The sequence below is a fragment of the Oncorhynchus masou genome, unplaced genomic scaffold (assembly GCF_036934945.1).
Source record: "Oncorhynchus masou masou isolate Uvic2021 unplaced genomic scaffold, UVic_Omas_1.1 unplaced_scaffold_1965, whole genome shotgun sequence".
In the NCBI taxonomy this organism is placed as follows: Eukaryota; Metazoa; Chordata; class Actinopteri; order Salmoniformes; family Salmonidae; genus Oncorhynchus; species Oncorhynchus masou.
Window position 1 is genome coordinate 32,501 of NW_027008458.1, and position 20,000 is coordinate 52,500.

Sequence of the window (20,000 nt, forward strand, 5' to 3'; positions counted from 1 at the left end):
CTAGGCTACCTGCCACCTCTACGCTCTGACCACTAGGCTACCTGCCACCTCTACACTCTAACCACTAGGCTACCTGCCACCTCTACGATCTAACCACTAGGCTACCTGCCGCCTCTACGCTCTAACCACTAGGCTACCTGCCACCTCTACGCTCTAACCACTAGGCTACCTGCCACCTCTACACTCTAACCACTAGGCTACCTGCCATCTCTACACTCTAATCACTAGGCTACCTGCCACATCTACACTCTAACCACTAGGCTACCTGCCACCTCTACACTCTAACCACTAGGCTACCTGCCACCTCTACGCTCTAACCACTAGGCTACCTGCCACCTCTACACTCTAACCACTAGGCTACCTGCCACCTCTACGCTCTAACCACTAGGCTACCTGCCACCTCTACACTCTAACCACTAGGCTACCTGCCCCTCTACACTCTAACCACTAGGCTACCTGCCGCCTACACTCTAACCACTAGGCTACCCTGCCCCTCTACACTCTAACCACTAGGCTACCTGCCACCTCTACGCCCTAACCACTAGGCTACCTGCCACCTCTACACTCTAACCACTAGGCTACCTGCCCCCTCTACACTCTAACCACTAGGCTACCTGCCGCCTCTACACTCTAACCACTAGGCTACCCTGCCCCCTCTACACTCTAACCACTAGGCTACCTGCCACCTCTACGCTCTAACCACTAGGCTACCTGCCACCTCTACGCTCTAACCACTAGGCTACCTGCCACCTCTACACTGTCATCACTAGGCTTCCTGCCACCTCTACGCTCTAACCACTAGGCTACCTGCCACCTCTACACTCTAACCACTAGGCTACCTGCCACCTCTACACTCTAACCACTAGGCTACCTGCCGGCTAGCTGGTGATACATGATTCAGGTTATTATTCAGTGGGTTAGCTGATGATAAATAATGAACTAAATTGATATTTAACTGGTTATAGCATCCCCTCTGAGAACTCATCCCTCCAGGTTCCATTCATCCCTCCAGGTTCTATTCATCCCTCCAGGTTCCATTCATCCCTCCAGGTTCCATTCATCCCTCCAGGTTCCATTCATCCCTCCAGGTTCTAATCATCCCTCCAGGTTCCATTCATCCCTCCATGTTCCATTCATCCCTCCAGGTTCCATTCATCCCTCCAGGTTCATTTCATCCCTCCAGGTTCCATTCATCCCTCCAGGTTCCATTCATCCCTCCAGGTTCATTTCATCCCTCCAGGTTCCATTCATCCCTCCAGGTTCCATTCATCCCTCCAGGTTCTATTCATCCCTCCAGGTTCCATTCATCCCTCCAGGTTCCATTCATCCCTCCAGGTTCCATTCATCCCTCCAGGTTCCATTCATCCCTCCAGGTTTCATTCATCCCTCCAGGTTCCATTCATCCCTCCAGGTTTCATTCATCCCTCCAGGTTCCATTCATCCCTCCAGGTTTCATTCATCCCTCCAGGTTCCATTCATCCCTCCAGGTTCCATTCATCCCTCCAGGTTCATTTCATCCCTCCAGGTTCCATTCATCCCTCCAGGTTCCATTCATCCCTCCAGGTTACATTTATCTCACCAGGTTCCAGTGACAGGGCTAATGTTGTTGTTGTTTATCTCACCAGGTTCCAGTGAGAGGGCTGATGTTGTTGTTGTTTATCTCACCAGGTTCCAGTGACAGGGCTAATGTTGTTGTTGTTTATCTCACCAGGTTCCAGTGACAGGGCTAATGTTGTTGTTGTTTATCTCACCAGGTTCCAGTGACATGGCTAATGTTGTTGTTGTTTATCTCACCAGGTTCCAGTGACAGGGCTAATGTTGTTGTTGTTTATCCCAGGTTCCAGTGACAGGGCTAATGTTGTTGTTGTTTATCTCACCAGGTTCCAGTGACAGGGCTAATGTTGTTGTTGTTTATCTCACCAGGTTCCAGTGACAGGGCTAATGTTGTTGTTGTTTATCTCACCAGGTTCCAGTGACAGGGCTAATGTTGTTGTTGTTTATCCAAGGTTCCAGTGACAGGGCTAATGTTGTTGTTGTTTATCTCACCAGGTTCTAGTGACAGGGCTAATGTTGTTGTTGTTTATCTCACTAGGTTCCAGTGACAGGGCTAATGTTTTTGTTTATCCCAGGTTCCAGTGACAGGGCTAATGTTGTTGTTGTTTATCTCACCAGGTTCCAGTGACAGGGCTAATGTTGTTGTTGTTTATCTCACCAGGTTCCAGTGACAGGGCTAATGTTGTTGTTGTTTATCTCACGAGGTTCCAGTGACAGGGCTAATGTTGTTGTTGTTTATCTCACCAGGTTCCAGTGACAGGGCTAATGTTGTTGTTGTTTATCCCAGGTTCCAGTGACAGGGCTAATGTTGTTCTTGTTTATCTCACCAGGTTCTAGTGACAGGGCTAATGTTGTTGTTGTTTATCCCAGGTTCCAGTGACAGGGCTAATGTTGTTGTTGTTTATCTCACCAGGTTCTAGTGACAGGGCTAACGTTGTTGTTGTTTATCTCACCAGGTTCCAGTGACATGGCTAATGTTGTTGTTGTTTATCTCACCAGGTTCCAGTGACAGGGCTAATGTTGTTGTTGTTTATCCAAGGTTCCAGTGACAGGGCTAATGTTGTTGTTGTTTATCTCACCAGGTTCCAGTGACAGGGCTGATGTTGTTGTTGTTTATCTCACTAGGTTCCAGTGACAGGGCTAATGTTGTTGTTGTTTATCTCACCAGGTTCCATTGACAGGGCTAATGTTGTTGTTGTTTATCCAAGGTTCCAGTGACAGGGCTAATGTTGTTGTTGTTTATCTCACCAGGTTCCAGTGACAGGGCTGATGTTGTTGTTGTTTATCTCACTAGGTTCCAGTGACAGGGCTAATGTTGTTGTTGTTTATCTCACCAGGTTCCATTGACAGGGCTAATGTTGTTGTTGTTTATCCAAGGTTCCAATGACAGGGCTAACGTTGTTGTTGTTTATCTCACCAGGTTCCAGTGACAGGGCTAATGTTGTTGTTGTTTATCCCAGGTTCCAGTGACAGGGCTAATGTTGTTGTTGTTTATCTCACCAGGTTCCAGTGACAGGGCTAATGTTGTTGTTGTTTATCTCACCAGGTTCCAGTGAGAGGGCTAATGTTGTTGTTGTTTATCTCACCAGGTTCCAGTGACAGGGCTAATGTTGTTGTTTATCTCACCAGGTTCCAGTGACAGGGCTAATGTTGTTGTTGTTTATCTCACCAGGTTCCAGTGAGGGCTAATGTTGGGTTTATCCCAGGTTCCAGTGATGTTGTTGTTGTTTATCTCACCAGGTTCCAGTGAGAGGGCTAATGTTGTTGTTGTTTATCCCAGGTTCCAGTGACAGGGCTAATGTTGTTGTTGTTTATCTCACCAGGTTCTAGTGACAGGGCTAATGTTGTTGTTGTTTATCTCACCAGGTTCCAGTGACAGGGCTAACGTGGAGATCGTGATTCTGATTGGGACAGGCGTCTTCGCTGTGTTCTTCTGGGCTCTACTCATCCTCATCTTCTACAACGTCAAACGGGTCAGAACACACACATCCTGTGAACTCCCAATAGGCTCTCTCTGTTCTAAGAGATCATGGATCTCCTCCAATCAGAGTGACTGTGAACTCTGACCTCACCTCTGTAACATCCCCCTCAGCACTTTAGTCACATGGGGAAAGGAGGCAAGGTGCAAATACCCCAAGTCTCTCTGTGAAATATCAAAGTCAGTATGTCTACCATCTAACAGAGATGTTTGGTTCAACATGTATGGCTAATAGAGATGTTTGGTTCAACACGTATGGCTAACAGAGATGTTTGGTTCAACATGTATGGCTAACAGAGATGTTTGGTTCAACATGTATGGCTAACAGAGATGTTTGGTTCAACACGTATGGCTAACAGAGATGTTTGGTTCAACATGTATGGCTAACAGAGATGTTTGGTTCAACACGTATGGCTAATAGAGATGTTTGGTTCAACATGTATGGCTAACAGAGATGTTCAACATCAATGTGGCCATGTTTCACTGAGCCTCTTCTCTCTCTCTCTCCAGGTGAACCCGGCAGACATAAAGACAGGCTATCTGTCCATCATAATGGACCCAGGGGAGGTACCCCTGGATGAGCAGTTTGAATACCTCTCGTACGACTCCTCCCAGTGGGAGATATCTGTGGACAAACTACGACTAGGTAAGAAGAGGAGGGATGGATAAAGGGGGATATTTTTACCCCACCCCCTTTGAATCAGAGAGGTGGGGGGGGCTGCCTTAATTGACTTCCATGGCTTCAGCGCCCAGGGAACTTGCTCAGGGGCGGAATGACACATTTTTACTTTGTCAACTCGGGGATTCAATCCAGCAACCTTTCGGTTACTGGCCCAACGCTCTAACCACTAGGGTACCTGCCACCCCAGCAGGGAGCGAGGGATAGATAGATAGATAGATAGATAGATGGAGGGAGGGAGGGAGGGAGGGAGCATATGGAGGAATGAAAGAATAAACAAACTGAAGAATGAGTGAGTGAGTTAGCAAAAATAATGAACCAAACTAATGAATGTTACATTCTGGTTTCCTCTGTTCCCGTTGAATGGGTCTGGAGCCCAGACTGCTACTGATGATGATGAGGGTTTGGGTCAGTGGTAATGATGATGGTGTTTGATACTGGTTCACTCTCTGTTCAGTGCTCTGTAACACACACACAGTCCCAAGGGGTAGTGTCTGGGTCCCGTCCAGGGTGATGGATGGCAAAACCCTTTGGACATTGGAATTATTGTTGCATTCTAACTTTTTGATTCATACATTTACATTAAATCAAATCAAATTGTATTCGTCACATGCGTTGAATACAACAGGTGTAGGTAGACCTTAATAAAGTGAAATGATTACTTACAAGCCCTTAACCAACAATGCAGTTAAAGTAACAACAATAACGAGGCTATATAAAGCTGGTACTGGTACAGTGTGCAGGGTACAGGTTAGTCGAGGTCATTTGTACATGTAGGTAGGGGTGAAGTTACTCTGCAGAGATAATTACTCTGCAGAGAGAGCAGATGTTGCAGTCTGGAGGGACATTAGGATCAGTGAACCAGACCAGCAGATAAATCAAAACGTCTTTACTTTTAGAAGTAGAAACACATCTGGTTTCTCTAATTCTCCTCTCCTCTCTCTCTCTCTCCCCCTCTCTCTCTCTCTCTCTCTCATCTCTCTCTCCCTCTCTCTATTGCTACCTCCCTCTCCCTCTGTCTCTCTCTCTGTCTCTCTCTCCCTCTCTCTGTCTCTCTCTCTTCCTCCCTCTCTGTCTCTCTCTCTTCCTCCCTCTCTGTCTCTCTCTCTTCCTCCCTCTCTCTCTCTCTCTCTCTCTCTCTCTCTCTCCTCTCTCTCTCTCTCTCTCTCTCTCTCTCTCTCTCTCTCCCTCTCTCTCTCTCTCTCTCTCTCTCTCTCTCTGTCTCTCTCCCTCTCTGTCTCTCTCTCTCTCTCTCCCTGTCTCTCTCCCTCTCTGTCTCTCTCTCTTCCTCCCTCTCTGTCTCTGTCCCTCTCTCCCTCTCTGTCCCTCTCTCTTCCTCCCTCTCTGTCTCTCTCTCTTCCTCCCTCTCTCAGGGAAGGTGTTGGGTCATGGAGCGTTTGGGAAGGTCATCGAGGCCTCCATCTTTGGAATCAGCAAGAAGAGCAGCCTGGACACTGTGGCGGTGAAGATGTTGAAAGGTGAGTGGTGTGTGTGTGTGTGTGTGTGTGTGTGTGTGTGTGTGTGTGTGTGTGTGTGTGTGTGTGTGTGTGTGTGTGTGTGTGTGTGTGTGTGTGTGTGTGCCTGTCTGCATGCATGTGTGCGCGTGTGTGTGTGTGCCTGTCTGCATGCATGTGTGTGTGCCTGCCTGTGTGTGTGCCTGCCTGCCTGCGTGCGTGCGTGTGCGTGTCCTGACCTCGTCTCTCCCTGTCTTCTGTTCCAGAGGGAGCGTGTGCCAGTGACCACAAGGCTCTGATGTCAGAGCTGAAGATCCTGATCCACATTGGGAACCATCTGAACGTGGTCAACCTCCTGGGGGCATGCACCAAGCCCAGCGCCCCCCTCATGGTGGTGGTGGAGTACTGCAAGTATGGGAACCTGTCCAACTACCTGAGAGCCAAGAGAGAGTTCTTCCTACCTTACAGGGTAAGACCTAATGCTAACCCCTAACCTGTCCAAATACCTGAGAGCCAAGAGAGAGTTCTTCCTACCTTACAGGGTAAGACCTAATGCTAACCCCTAACCTGTCCAACTACCTGAGAGCCAAGAGAGAGTTCTTCCTACCTTACAGGGTAAGACCTAACCCTAACCCCTAACCCCTAACCTGTCCAACTACCTGAGAGCCAAGAGAGAGTTCTTCCTACCTTACAGGGTAAGACCTAACCCTAACCCCTAACCTGTCCAAATACCTGAGAGCCAAGAGAGAGTTCTTCCTACCTTACAGGGTAAGACCTAATGCTAACCCCTAACCTGTCCAACTACCTGAGAGCCAAGAGGGAGTTCTTCCTACCTTACAGGGTAAGAGCTAATGCTAACCCCTAACCTGTCCAACTACCTGAGAGCCAAGAGGGAGTTCTTCCTACCTTACAGGGTAAGACCTAATGCTAACCCCTAACCTGTCCAAATACCTGAGAGCCAAAAGGGAGATCTCCACACCTTACAGGGTAAACTTTGTGAAACTCTGATGTTTGTTTCCGGATACAGATTAAGCCAAGTTCTGTTGTAAAAAAGAAATCATGCTCCATGGAGATTCACCATGGATAGTGATTCTCAGTCCAAGACTAGACTCCAGTCTTTAGTTTTCAGAGGCATTTAGTTAGTTACTGACTGGTGGTGTGTTTAGTAAAAGGTTTTCTGGGTATTGGGCTGTAACATACAGTATTTCGGGGCTTGTTCAGGATCAGGCCTTTGATATATATATATATATAATATATATGATTGACATAATATAACTGTTTTATCAGGGTGACACTAGGATTAATAACATACAGTATTTATAGAATGTTTTGTTCTATTGAGAAAACCAACTGAAATCAATCATGGAAAGTGATGGTGGGTGTTGGGGACTGTTCTGTTGCAGAGCTGGAGGGTCCATTATAACACAGGCTCTCTTCTTATAACACGATGGCTGTTGGAATAGAGTCCCCGGGTCTCAATCCAATCGCGCTTTGTCCGCATTGCATGTTTTTAAAGGCACATCAATGTCTTTCTACGTCGTCAGTCTAAATCGGAAATTACATTTAAATAGAGCAAAGTTACTGATTAAATCCTGGCCAATGTGTAGATGGTAACCTACATGATGTACCTGTGTGTTCCTCAGGACCGCTCCCCTAAGACTCAGAGCCAGGTGAGACGCATGATAGAGGCGGGACAAGTGGAGCAGAGAGCCCGCCTCCCACCCACATCCTCCTCCTCTATTGGCAGCCCCCAGAGTCAGTCATCCAGCAAGTCCAATCAGAAGAGCCCATCTCCTGCTGTGGAAAAGAGTGAGTAGTGTGAATTGCAGTATTGGCCAAATCCTAACTTCAGACTGACATAAATAATGCATTAATGTCAATGGGATTTGGGATTTTAAGTGCTGAAAGGTCAGTCTTGACCTTTAGACTGAAGAGCTCCATCTGAGCCTCAAGAATGTAGAATCAAAACAAGTTATACCTGAGTTAAATCCTCCTCCCTCCCTCCCTCCCTCCCTCCCTCCCTCCCTCCCTCCCTCCCTCCCTCCCTCCCTCCCTCCCTCCCTCCCTCCCCCTCCCTCCCTCTCTCTCTCTCTCTCTCTCTCTCTCTCTCTCTCTCTCTCTCTCTCTCTCTCTCTCTCTCTCTCTCTCTCTCTCTCTCTCTCTCTCTCTCTCTCTCTCTCTCTCTCTCTCTCTCCCTCTCCCTCCTCTCCCTCTCCCTCCCTCCCTCTCTCTCTCCAGTGGAGGACCTGTGGAAGACTCCTCTCACTATAGAAGATCTGATCTGCTATAGTTTCCAGGTGGCCAGAGGAATGGAGTTCCTGGCCTCGCGAATGGTATCTCACCAGCAACCGCACACCCATTTTTTTTAAATCACCCTAAAAACCCATCACCCCAGAAGATTTAATCCTAAAAACCCATCGCCTCAAAAGATTTCTCCCTAAAAACCCATCGTCCCAGAAACCACACACAGATTATAGAGAACAAGCTGTATAATATATAATAATACATACTGTACTGGGCCATTTTCCCAGAACCACACATGGTGTGGTATAAGGCTCTGGACTAAAGTAGTGCACTACACCATATTGATCTCCCTAGAAACCACAGAGATTCAAGAGACCAGTCTGACAGGGGGTGTGAGGAAGAGGAGGGGGAGGAGGAGGAAGAAGAGGAGGAGGTGTAATGCAAATAGATTATCCAATAATACCACATCCTGGGCTTGTTTCCCAGACACAGATTAAAGCCTAAAAAACACGTTACGCAGTACGACTGAGACTTCTTTTTTCAGTAGGTGCTGCTACTGGTTTCTCTCACTACCCCTTTTGCTAGCATAGGGTATCGAATATATTTATAAAGCCCTTTTTATATCAGTCACTGTCACAAAGAGCTGTACAGAAACCCAGCCTAAAACCCCCAAACGGCAAACAATGCAGGTGTAGAAGCATGGTGGCTAGGAAAAACTCCCTAGAAAGGCAGGAACCTAGAAAGAAACCTAGAGAGGAACCAGGCTCTGAGGGGTGGCCAGTCCTCTTCTGGCTGTGCCGGGTGGAGATTATAACAGAACATGGCCAAGATGTTCAAATGTTCATAGATGACCAGCATGGTCAAATAATAATAATCACAGTGGTTGTCGAGGGTGCAACAGGTCAGCACCTCAGGAGTAAATGTCAGGTGTCTTTTCATAGAGAGAGAGAGATTCAAAAACAGTAGGTCCGGGACAAGGTAGCACATCCGGTGAACAGGTCAGGGTTCCATAGCCGCAGGCAGAACAGTTGAAACTGGAGCAGCAGCATGACCAGGTGGACTGGGAACAGCAAGGAGTCATCAGGCCAGGTAGTCATGAGGCATGGTCCTAGGGCTCAGGTCCTCCGAGAGAAGAGAGAGAGAAAGAGAGAGAGAGAGAGCGAGTGAGAGAATTAGAGAGAGCATACTTAAATTCACACAGGACACCAGATAAGACAGGAGAAATACTCCAGATATAACAGACTGACCCTAGACCCCCGACACATAAACTACTGTAGCATAAAGACTGGAGGCTAAGACAGGAGGGGTCAGGAGACACTGTGGCCCCATCCGATAATACCCCTGGACAGGGCCAACCAGGCAGGATATAACCCCACCCACTTTGCCAAAAGCACAGCCCCCACACCACTAGAGGGATATCTTCAAGCCCACAAAGATATCCCCCACGGCACAAACCCTAGGGGTGCGCCAACCCGGACAGGAAGATCACGTCAGTGACTCAACCCACTCAAGTGACGTACCCCTCCTAGGGATGGCATGGAAGAGCACCAGTAAGCCAGTGACTCAGCCCCCATAATAGGGTTAGAGGCAGAGAATCCCAGTGGAGAGAGGGGAACCGGCCAGGCGGAGACAGCAAGGGTGGTTCGTTGCTCCAGTGGCTTGCTGTTCACCTTCGCACCCCTGGGCCAGACTTCACTCAATCGTAGGACCTACTGAAGAGCTCTTCAGTAAAGAGTTCAAGGTCTGCATCTATCACATGGATCGGCAGACCATTCCATAAAAATTGAGCTTTATAGAATCCCAGCCTCCAGCTGTTTGCTTAAATTCTAGGGACAGTAAGGAGGCCTGCGTCTTGTGACCGTAGCGTACGTGTAGGTATGTACGGCAGGACCAGATCGGTACGATAGGTAGGAGCAAGCCCATGTAATGCTTTGTAGGTTAGCAGTAAAACCTTGAAATCAGCCCTTGCCTTAACAGGAAGCCAGTGTAGGGAGGCTAGTACTTGAGTAATATGATCAAATGTTTTGGGTTCTAGTCAAGATTTTAGTAGCCATGTTTAGCGCTAACTAAAATGCACTTAGTGCTTTATCCGGGTAGCCTGAAAGTAGAGCATTGCAGTAGTCTAACCTAGAAGTAACAAAAGCATGGATTAACTCTTCTGCATCATTTTTGGACAGAAAGTTTCCGATTTTTGTAATGTTACGAAGATGGAAAAAAGCTGTCCTTGAAACAGTCTTGATTTGTTCTTCAAAAGAGAGATCAGGGTCCAGAGTAACGCCGAGGTCCTTGCACAGTTCTATTTGAGACGACTGAACAACCATCAACCATCACGATTCAACAGCAGATCTCTTTGGTTCTTGGGGCCTAGAACAAGCATCTCTGTTTTGTTTGAGTTTAAAAGTAAAACATTTGCTGCCATCCACTTGGGGCTTCACCGTGTTTCATTGAGATCATTGAGATCGTCCGCATAGCAATGAAAGTTAACAATATGTTTCCGAATGACATCACCAAGAGGTAAAATACATAGTGAAAACAATAGTGGTTCTAAAACAGGGCCTTGAGGAACACCGACATTTACAGTTGATTTGTCAAGAGGACAAACCATTCACAGAGACAAACTGATATCTTTCCCACAGATAAGATCTAAACCAGGTCAGAACTTGTCCGTGTAGACCAATTTGGGTTTCCAATCTCTCCAAAAGAATGTGGTGATCAATGGTATCAAAAGCAGCACTAAGGTCTAGGAGCACGAGGACAGATGCAGAGCCTCGGTCTGACGCCATTAAAAAGGTCATTTACCACCTTCACAAGTGCAGTCTCAGTGCTATGATGGGGTCTAAAACCAGACGGAAGAGTTTTGAATACATTGTTTGTCTTCAGGAAGGCAGTGAGTTTCTGTGCAACAGCCTTTTCAAAAAATATTTAGAGGAATGGAAGATTCGATATAGGCCGATAGTTTTTTCTATTTCCTGGGTCAAGGTTTGGCTTTTTCAAGAGAGGCTTTATGACTGCCACTTTTAGTGAGTTTGGTACACATCCGGTGGATAGAGAGACGTTTATTATGTTCAACATAGGAGGGCCAAGCACAGGAAGCAGCTCGTTCAGTAGTTTAGTTGGAATAGGCTACAGTATGCAGCTTGAAGGTTTAGAGGCCATTTTTATTTTCATGAATGTGTCAAGAGATATAGGACTAAACAATTTGAGTGTCTTCCTTGATCCAAGGTCCTGGCAGTGTTGTGCTGACTCAGGACAACTGAGCTTTGGAGAAATACGTAGATTTAAAGAGGAGTCCATAATTTGCTTTCTAATGATCATGATCTTTTCGTGAAAGAAGTTGATGAATTTATCACTGCTGAGGTGAAAGCCATCCATTCTTTTTAGTTAGTTAGTTAATTAGCTGTGCAACAGTATAAAAAATACAAGTTGGATTGTTCTTATTTTCCTCAATTAAGATGGAAAAAAGGATGATCGAGCAGCAGTAAGGGCTCTTCGATCCTGTCTTTCCAAGCAAGTCGGAAGACTTCCTGTATGGTGGACCTGAGGACCTGAGTTCTTGGTAAAAGCTTGGAGGTATGGGGCTAAGTTTCCCTTTCTCCACACGGTGGCACAGTTCCAGTAGGGATGTTGTATCTAACTGCATCGGTGTGTGCAAAGTCCTCGTCATGCTGGAAGAAAACGCAATGCCAATTCTGTACAAATTGGTCCACTTTGGCTTGTCGCTGGGGCAAGTCCTTCACAGTGCGGAATGTTTCCAAGAGCCTCTGAGTTCTTCTCTGAGCTTTCCCATCCTTCAACGTTTCTCGCAGTGCTCGAGCACGTCCTCCGACAGTTCCTGCAAAACAACCTGTGGTGACTATTTGTTGGTTATCAACTTGACATTCTACTTTTGCTTAGGGGCACCATTGTGGAATTTGGTGTAAGGTTGGGGGTTGTAGACCTACTGGAATCTGTTGTGCACCCAGGCTACAGCATGTGTACCTCCCACTCAACTCAGTCTCTGTATCCAGGCTCTCCACCACAGTAGTCCATCTGACCAGGAGTCTCTACAACACAGTAGTCCATCTGACCAGGAGTCTCTACAACACAGTAGTCCATCTGACCAGGAGTCTCTCCACCACAGTAGTCCATCTGACCAGGAGTCTCTACAACACAGTAGTCCATCTGACCAGGAGTCTCTCCAACACAGTAGTCCATCTGACCAGGAGTCTCTACAACACAGTAGTCCATCTGACCAGGAGTCTCTACAACACAGTAGTCCATCTGACCAGGAGTCTCTCCACCACAGTAGTCCATCTGACCAGGAGTCTCTCCACCACAGTAGTCCATCTGACCAGTGAGTCGGGCTGTTGCTGGGCCAATATTACATAGGAAATCCAGCACTTCATACCCAACATAAGGGAATTGAAGTCCATTAGCAGCTTTTACGGCTAGCCATTCTAATCCTTCTTTCCGCCCAGGCTGCCAGTGTTTGAATTGTCCTTGAAAAAAGGATTCACTAAACATGGTCACCTGGTACCCAGAGTCTAGAAGACAAGGCACAGCGATTCCCCCTGCAATAACCTCCACCTAAGGACATTCCCCTATTAAAAAGGGCTTGATTGACTCATTCTGCTTTCAGTACTCACCCCGTCCACTCGCCTTAAAGTGGCCAGGCGTTCCGGTTTAACAGCTGCTTTGGCGCTCAGAGCAGGGCAGGGAGGCCTTGTGCTCGGAGCAGGGCAGGGAGGCCTTGTGCTCGGAGCAGGGCAGGGAGGCCTTGTGCTCGGAGCAGGGCAGGGAGGCCTTGTGCTCGGAGCAGGGCAGGGAGGCCTTGTGCTCGGAGCAGGGCAGGGAGGCCTTGTGCTCGGAGCAGGGCTTGTGTTTTCTTTTAACCACTTCAAACGTACCGTCCTATAGTGTTTAAAAGAGGGCTAGGACCTCTGTATGAAGGAAGACTAAAATCTATGTAAAAGAGGACTAACGTTGTATGGATAATCTTTTGTAGTTTACTGCCTGTGACATCACAATATAATGGATAATCTGCTGTAGTTTACTGCCTGTGACATCACAATATAATGGATAATCTGCTGTAGTTTACTGCCTGTGACATCACAATATAATGGATAATCTGCTGTAGTTTACTGCCTGTGACATCACAATATAATGGATAATCTGCTGTAGTTTACTGCCTGTGTCATCACAATATAATGGAAAATCTTGTGTAGTTTACTACCTGTGACATCACAATATAATTCATAATCTGCTGTAGTTTCCTGCCTGTGACATCACAATATAATGGATAATCTGGTGAAGTTTACTGCCTGTGACATCACAATATAATGGATAATCTGCTGTAGTTTACTGCCTGTGACATCACAATATAATGGATAATCTGCTGTAGTTTACTGCCTGTGACATCACAATATAATGGATAATCTGCTGTAGTTTACTGCCTGTGACATCACAATATAATGGAAAATCTTGTGTAGTTTACTACCTGTGACATCACAATATAATTCATAATCTGCTGTAGTTTACTGCCTGTGACATCACAATATAATGGATAATCTGCTGTAGTTTACTGCCTGTGACATCACAATATAATGGATAATCTGCTGTAGTTTACTGCACTACTAACTGGTAGAAATGGAGGTAAATAGATAAGCAGCTTTGTTATAAAACATGGTTCACGCTTGATAGGAAAAATAAGGAAGTCTCTGTCACACTCTTGATGGGTTGTCGACTACAAACTCCTTAATAATCTAATAGCAATAAACAGAAATAGTCTCTGTTGCAGTCCGCGACACATGCTCAACAGAGAACCCATGAAGAGCCTAAATCTGGGATCCAGCCCAGGGGCGTGTCATGACCAGAGACGAAAATGGAACCACAATGAGATGTAGGCACACATCTAGAGATGGCAGCTCCTCCCTCCACTGTGATGTGGTAGTAAAGCTCCTCCCTCCCCTGTGTTGTGACAGTGAAGCTCCTCCCTCCCACTACGTTTTGATAGTAAAGCTCCGCCCTCCCACTACATTGTGACAGTGAAGCTCCTCCCTCCCACTATGTTGTGATAGTAAAGCTCCTCCCTCCACTATGTCATGACATTAAAGCTCCTTCCTCCCCTGTGTTGTGACAGTAAAGCTCCTCCCTCCCACTATGTTGTCATAGTAAAGCTCCTCCGTCCACTATGTCATGACAGTAAAGCTCCTCCCTTCACTATGTCATGACATCAAAGATCCTCCATCCCACTATGTCATGACATCAAAGATCATCCATCCCATTATGTCGTGATAGTAAAGCTCCTCCCTCCCCTGTGATGTGATAGTAAAGCTCCTCCCTCCACTATGTCGTGATAGTAAAGCTCCTCCCTCCCCTGTGATGTGATAGTAAAGCTCCTCCCTCCACTATGTCGTGATAGTAAAGCTCCTCCCTCCCCTGTGATGTGATAGTAAAGCTCCTCCCTCCACTATGTCGTGATAGTAAAGCTCCTCCCTCCCCTGTGATGTGATAGTAAAGCTCCTCCCTCCCCTGTGATGTGATAGTAAAGCTCCTCCCTCCCCTGTGATGTGATAGTAAAGCTCCTCCCTCCCCTGTGATGTGATAGTAAAGCTCCTCCCTCCCCTGTGATGTGATAGTAAAGCTCCTCCCTCCCCTTTGATGTGATAGTAAAGCTCCTCCCTCCACTATGTCGTGATAGTAAAGCTCCTCCCTCCCCTGTGATGTGATATTAAAGCTCCTCCCTCCCCTGTGATGTGATAGTAAAGCTCCTCCCTCCCACTGTATCTCAGGTAGTAAGGAGCTCAGTATGTTGGAGAAGTTACATCTGTGTGTGTGTGTGTGTGTGCGTGCGTGCGCGTGTGTGTGCGTGTGTGTGTGTGTGTGTGTGCGTGCGTGCGCGTGCGTGCGCGTGTGTGTGCGCGTGTGCGTGTGTGCGCGTGTGCGTGCGTGCGCGTGTGTGCGTGCGCGCGTGTGTGCGTGTGTGCGTGTGTGTGTGTGTGTGTGCGTGTGTGTGCGTGTGTGTGTGTGTGTGTGTGTGTGCGTGTGTGTTTCGGCAGTGTATCCACAGGGACCTTGCAGCGAGGAACATCCTGCTGTCAGAGAACAACGTGGTGAAGATCTGTGACTTCGGCCTGGCTAGAGACATCTACAAAGACCCCGACTACGTCAGGAAAGGCAACGTAAGAGACACACCTCAGGGGGAAAAACTCGGGGTAGTTACATCAGGGCCAACGGCAAACTCGGGGTAGTTACATCAGGGCCAATTCTAAACTCAGGTAATTCTAGTGTCTGTTACCAGAGGAGCTTTACAACCGTTCAAATCTCTGTCACCAGAGAATCAGTATGTCTAGGTTGTCATCCACTAGAGTCGTAGAACCTAAAAGGCTATCTAGAACCTAAAAGGCTATCTAGAACCTAAAAGGCTATCTAGAACCTAAAAGGTGCTATCTTGAACCTAAAAGGTGCTATCTTGAACCTAAAAGGTGCTATCTAGAACCTAAAAGGTGCTATCTAGAACCTAAAGGGGTTCATCGGCTGTCCCCATAGGAGAACCATTTGAAGAAACATTTTTTTCCTGGTAGAACCTATTTGGTTTCCAGGTAGAAAGAACATTTTTGGGTTCCATGTAGAACCCTTTCCATAGACGGTTCCACATAGAACACAAAAGGGTTCTTTAACACAAAATAAATTCTCTATCTCTCTCTCTGTCTCCGTCTCTGTCCCTCTCTCTCCTTCATCTATCTCTCCCTCCCTCCCTCCCTCCCTCCCTCTCTCTTCCCCTCTCTCTCTCTCTCTCTCTCTCTCTCTCACCCTCCCTCCCTCCCTCCCTCCCTCCCTCTCTCTCTCTTCCCCTCTCTCTCTCCCCCGCTCTCTCTCCCTCTCTCCCTCTCTCTTTCTCTCTCTCCCTCTCTCTCCCTCCCTCTCTCTCTCTCTCTGTCCCTCCCTCCCTCCATCCCTCCTCCCCTCTCTCTCCCCCCCCACTCTCTTCTCTCTCTCTCTCCCCCTCTCTCCCCCCGCTCTCTCTCTCTCTGCAGGCCCGTCTGCCACTGAAGTGGATGGCTCCAGAGTATCTTTGACAAGGTCTACACCAGCCAGTCTGACGTCTGGTCCTTTGGTGTTCTACTCTGGGAGATCTTCTCTCTGGGTGAGATATTTAGGTCTTTTAGCAGTGAGAGACACTGTTCTTGCCTCGGTTAGCCATCCATCCTGACAGACACACCTTATCTCTGATAACACCAGTGTTCCTCTCCTCAGGTGCATCTCCGTACCCAGGTGTCCAGATCGATGAGGACTTCTGTAAACGACTGAAAGATGGAACCAGGATGAGAGCTCCTGAAACAGCTTCCCCTGAGATGTGAGTCAACACAGATCCTAGAATAATTCACAAGATATATGTAGTTATATGTGAGTCAACACAGATCCTAGAATAATTCACAAGATATATGTAGTTATATGTGAGTCAACACAGATCCTAGAATAATTCACAAGATATATGTAGTTATATGTGAGTCAACACAGATCCTAGAATAATTCACAAGATATATGTAGTTATATGTGAGTCAACACAGATCCTAGAATAATTCACAAGATATATGTAGTTATATGTGAGTCAACACAGATCCTAGAATAATTCACAAGATATATGTAGTTATATGTGAGTCAACACAGATCCTAGAATAATTCACAAGATATATGTAGTTATATGTGAGTCAACATAGATCCTAGAATAATTCACAAGATATATGTAGTTATATGTGAGTCAACACAGATCCTAGAATAATTCACAAGATATATGTAGTTATATGTGAGTCAACACAGATCCTAGAATAATTCACAAGATATATGTAGTTATATGTGAGTCACTCACTCCTTACCTACCTTGCATACATTTCATGCAAACCCAAGCACACAACATGCTTAGTAATGTAAGTTAATGTGTGCTCTGTGCGCTGTAGTGGATAGAACTAATAGTGGCTGTGTGGAGTGCACTCTAACACTCTTTGGCCATACTGTGTGTCTCTGTGAGCTGTAGTGGATAGAACTAATAGTGGCTGTGTGGAGTGCACTTTAACACTATTTGGCCATACTGTGTGTCTCTGTTGCCCTCTGCTGGTAGTTATGGGGTCCTGCTGGCCTTTAGGATATCTCTGCTGGCCTGTAGGATATCTCTGCTGGCCTTTAGGATATCTCTGCTGGCCTGTAGGATATCTCTGCTGGCCTGTAGGATATCTCTGCTGGCCTGTAGGATATCTCTGCTGGCCTGTAGGATATCTCTGCTGGCCTGTAGGATATCTCTGCTGGCCTGTAGGACATCTCTGCTGGCCTGTAGGACATCTCTGCTGGCCTGTAGGACATCTCTGCTGGCCTGTAGGATATCTCTGCTGGTAGTTATGGGATCCTTCTGGCCTGTAGGATATCTCTGCTGGCCTGTAGGATATCTCTGCTGGCCTGTAGGACATCTCTGCTGGCCTGTAGGACATCTCTGCTGGCCTGTAGGACATCTCTGCTGGCCTGTAGGACATCTCTGCTGGCCTGTAGGACATCTCTGCTGGCCTGTAGGATATCTTTGCTGGTAGTTATGTGATCCTGCTGGCCTGTAGGACATCTCTGCTGGCCTGTAGGACATCTCTGCTGGCCTGTAGGATATCTCTGCTGGCCTGTAGGATATCTTTGCTGGTAGTTATGGGATCCTGCTGGCCTATAGGACATCTCTTTGCTGTAACATGTGTCTGTGTGTCTCTCTTAATAGCTATGGTATAATGCTGGCCTGCTGGCAGGGCGAGCCCCGAGAGAGACCTCCCTTCCAAGCCCTGGTAGATATCCTGGGAGACCTCCTCCAGGACGACAGCCTCCCAGTAAGACAGAGGTTTTACCCAATCTAGTCATGTCTGGTCTGTCAACACTGAAGTCATAGTGGCCATTTCTGGAAGAATGGGGGGTCCCATACAGAAATGGTTCGAGCCCTGAATGCTGATTGGCTGACAGCCGTGGTATATCAGACATTATGAACTGGGTGGTTCGAGCCCTGAATGCTGATTGGCTGACAGCCGTGGTATATCAGACCGTATGTATGACAAAACATTTATTTTACTGCTCTAATTACGGTGGTACCCAGTTTATAATAGCAATAAGGCACCTCGGGGGTTTGGGGTATATGACCAATATACCACGGCTAAGGGCTGTGTCCAGGTGCTCAGAGATGTGTCGTGTATAAGAACACCCCTTAGCCATGGTATATTGGCCACATAACACACCCCCTCGGGCCTTTTGCTTAAACAAGATTTGTGTGTTACATGTCGGTATTTCCCGTTCTGTAGGATGATAAGGACTGATATTATATTCTGTAGGATGATAAGGATTGATATTATATTCTGTAGGATGATAAGGACTGATATTATATTCTGTAGGATGATAAGGACTGATATTATATTGTGTAGGATGATAAGGACTGATATTATATTGTGTAGGATGATAAGGACTGACTGATATTATATTCTGTTGGATGATAAGGACTGATACTATATTCTGTAGGATGGTAAGTACTGATATTATATTCTGTAGGATGGTAAATACTGATATTATATTCTGTAGGATGATAAGGACTGATATTATATTGTGTTGGATGATAAGGACTGATACTATATTCTGTAGGATGATAAGGACTGATATTATATTGTGTAGGATGATAAGGACTGATATTATATTCTGTAGGATGATAAGGACTGACTGATATTATATTCTGTTGGATGATAAGGACTGATATTATATTCTGTAGGATGATAAGGACTGATATTATATTCTGTAGGATGGTAAGGACTGATATTATATTCTGTTGGATGATAAGGACTGATATTATATTGTGTTGGATGATAAGGACTGATACTATATTCTGTAGGATGGTAAGGACTGATATTATATTCTGTTGGATGATAAGGACTGATATTATATTGTGTTGGATGATAAGGACTGATACTATATTCTGTAGGATGGTAAGGACTACATCCCCCTGAATCCGTCCCAGAGCTCTGAGGAAGACAGCTTCTCTCAGGCCTCATCACGACCCACATCACAGGAGGAGATGAGACTGGCCTGTCACAGCCTGCCCATCAGGTACAATCCTATTACACTACAACTACTACCACGACAACAACTACTACCACAACAACAACTACTACAACTACTACCACGACAACAACTACTACCACAACAACAACTACTACCAAGACTACAACTACTACCACGACAACAAGTACTACCACGACTACAACTACTACCACGACTACAACTACTACCACGACAACAACTACTACCACAACAACAACTACTACCAAGACTACAACTACTACCACGACAACAAGTACTACCACGACTACAACTACTACCACGACAACAACTACTACCACGACAACTACTACCACGACTACAACTACTACCACGACAACAACTACTACCACGACAGCAAGTACTACCACGACAGCAAGTACTACCACGACTACAACTACTACCACGACTACAACTACTACCACGACTACAACTACTACCACGACAACAACTACTACCACAACAACAACTACTACCACGACAACAACTACTACCACGATAACTACTACCACGACAACAACTACTACCACGACGATAACTACTACCACGACAACAACTACTACCACGACAACAACTACTACCACGACAACAACTACTACCACGATAACTACTACCACGACAACAACTACTACCACGACAACAACTACTACCACGACAACAACTACTACCACGACAACAACTACTACCACGACAACTACTACCACGACAACAACTACTACCACGACAACAACTACTACCACGACAACAACTACTACCACGACTACAACTACTACCACGACAACAACTACTACCACGACAGCAAGTACTACCACGACTACAACTACTACCACGACTACAACTACTACCACGACTACAACTACTACCACGACTACAACTACTACCACGACAACAACTACTACCACGACAACAACTACTACCACGACAACAACTACTACCACGACAACAACTACTACCACGACAACAACTATTACCACGACAACAACTACTACCACGACTACAACTACTACCA

The 20,000-nt window shown here is 46.4% G+C and overlaps 1 protein-coding gene across 1 annotated transcript in view; it reads left to right on the forward strand.

The window, feature by feature from the left end:
• Positions 1-20,000, forward strand: part of LOC135532646 (vascular endothelial growth factor receptor 3-like) — a 60,939-nt gene that overhangs the window by 31,688 nt on the left and 9,251 nt on the right. The window contains 12 exon segments of the mRNA XM_064960114.1: positions 3,421-3,527; positions 4,043-4,178; positions 5,585-5,689; positions 5,932-6,134; positions 7,309-7,474; positions 7,904-7,998; positions 14,947-15,069; positions 15,925-15,956; positions 15,958-16,034; positions 16,145-16,244; positions 17,640-17,745; positions 18,876-19,000. Coding sequence (XP_064816186.1) covers positions 3,421-3,527; positions 4,043-4,178; positions 5,585-5,689; positions 5,932-6,134; positions 7,309-7,474; positions 7,904-7,998; positions 14,947-15,069; positions 15,925-15,956; positions 15,958-16,034; positions 16,145-16,244; positions 17,640-17,745; positions 18,876-19,000 — 1,375 coding nt within the window.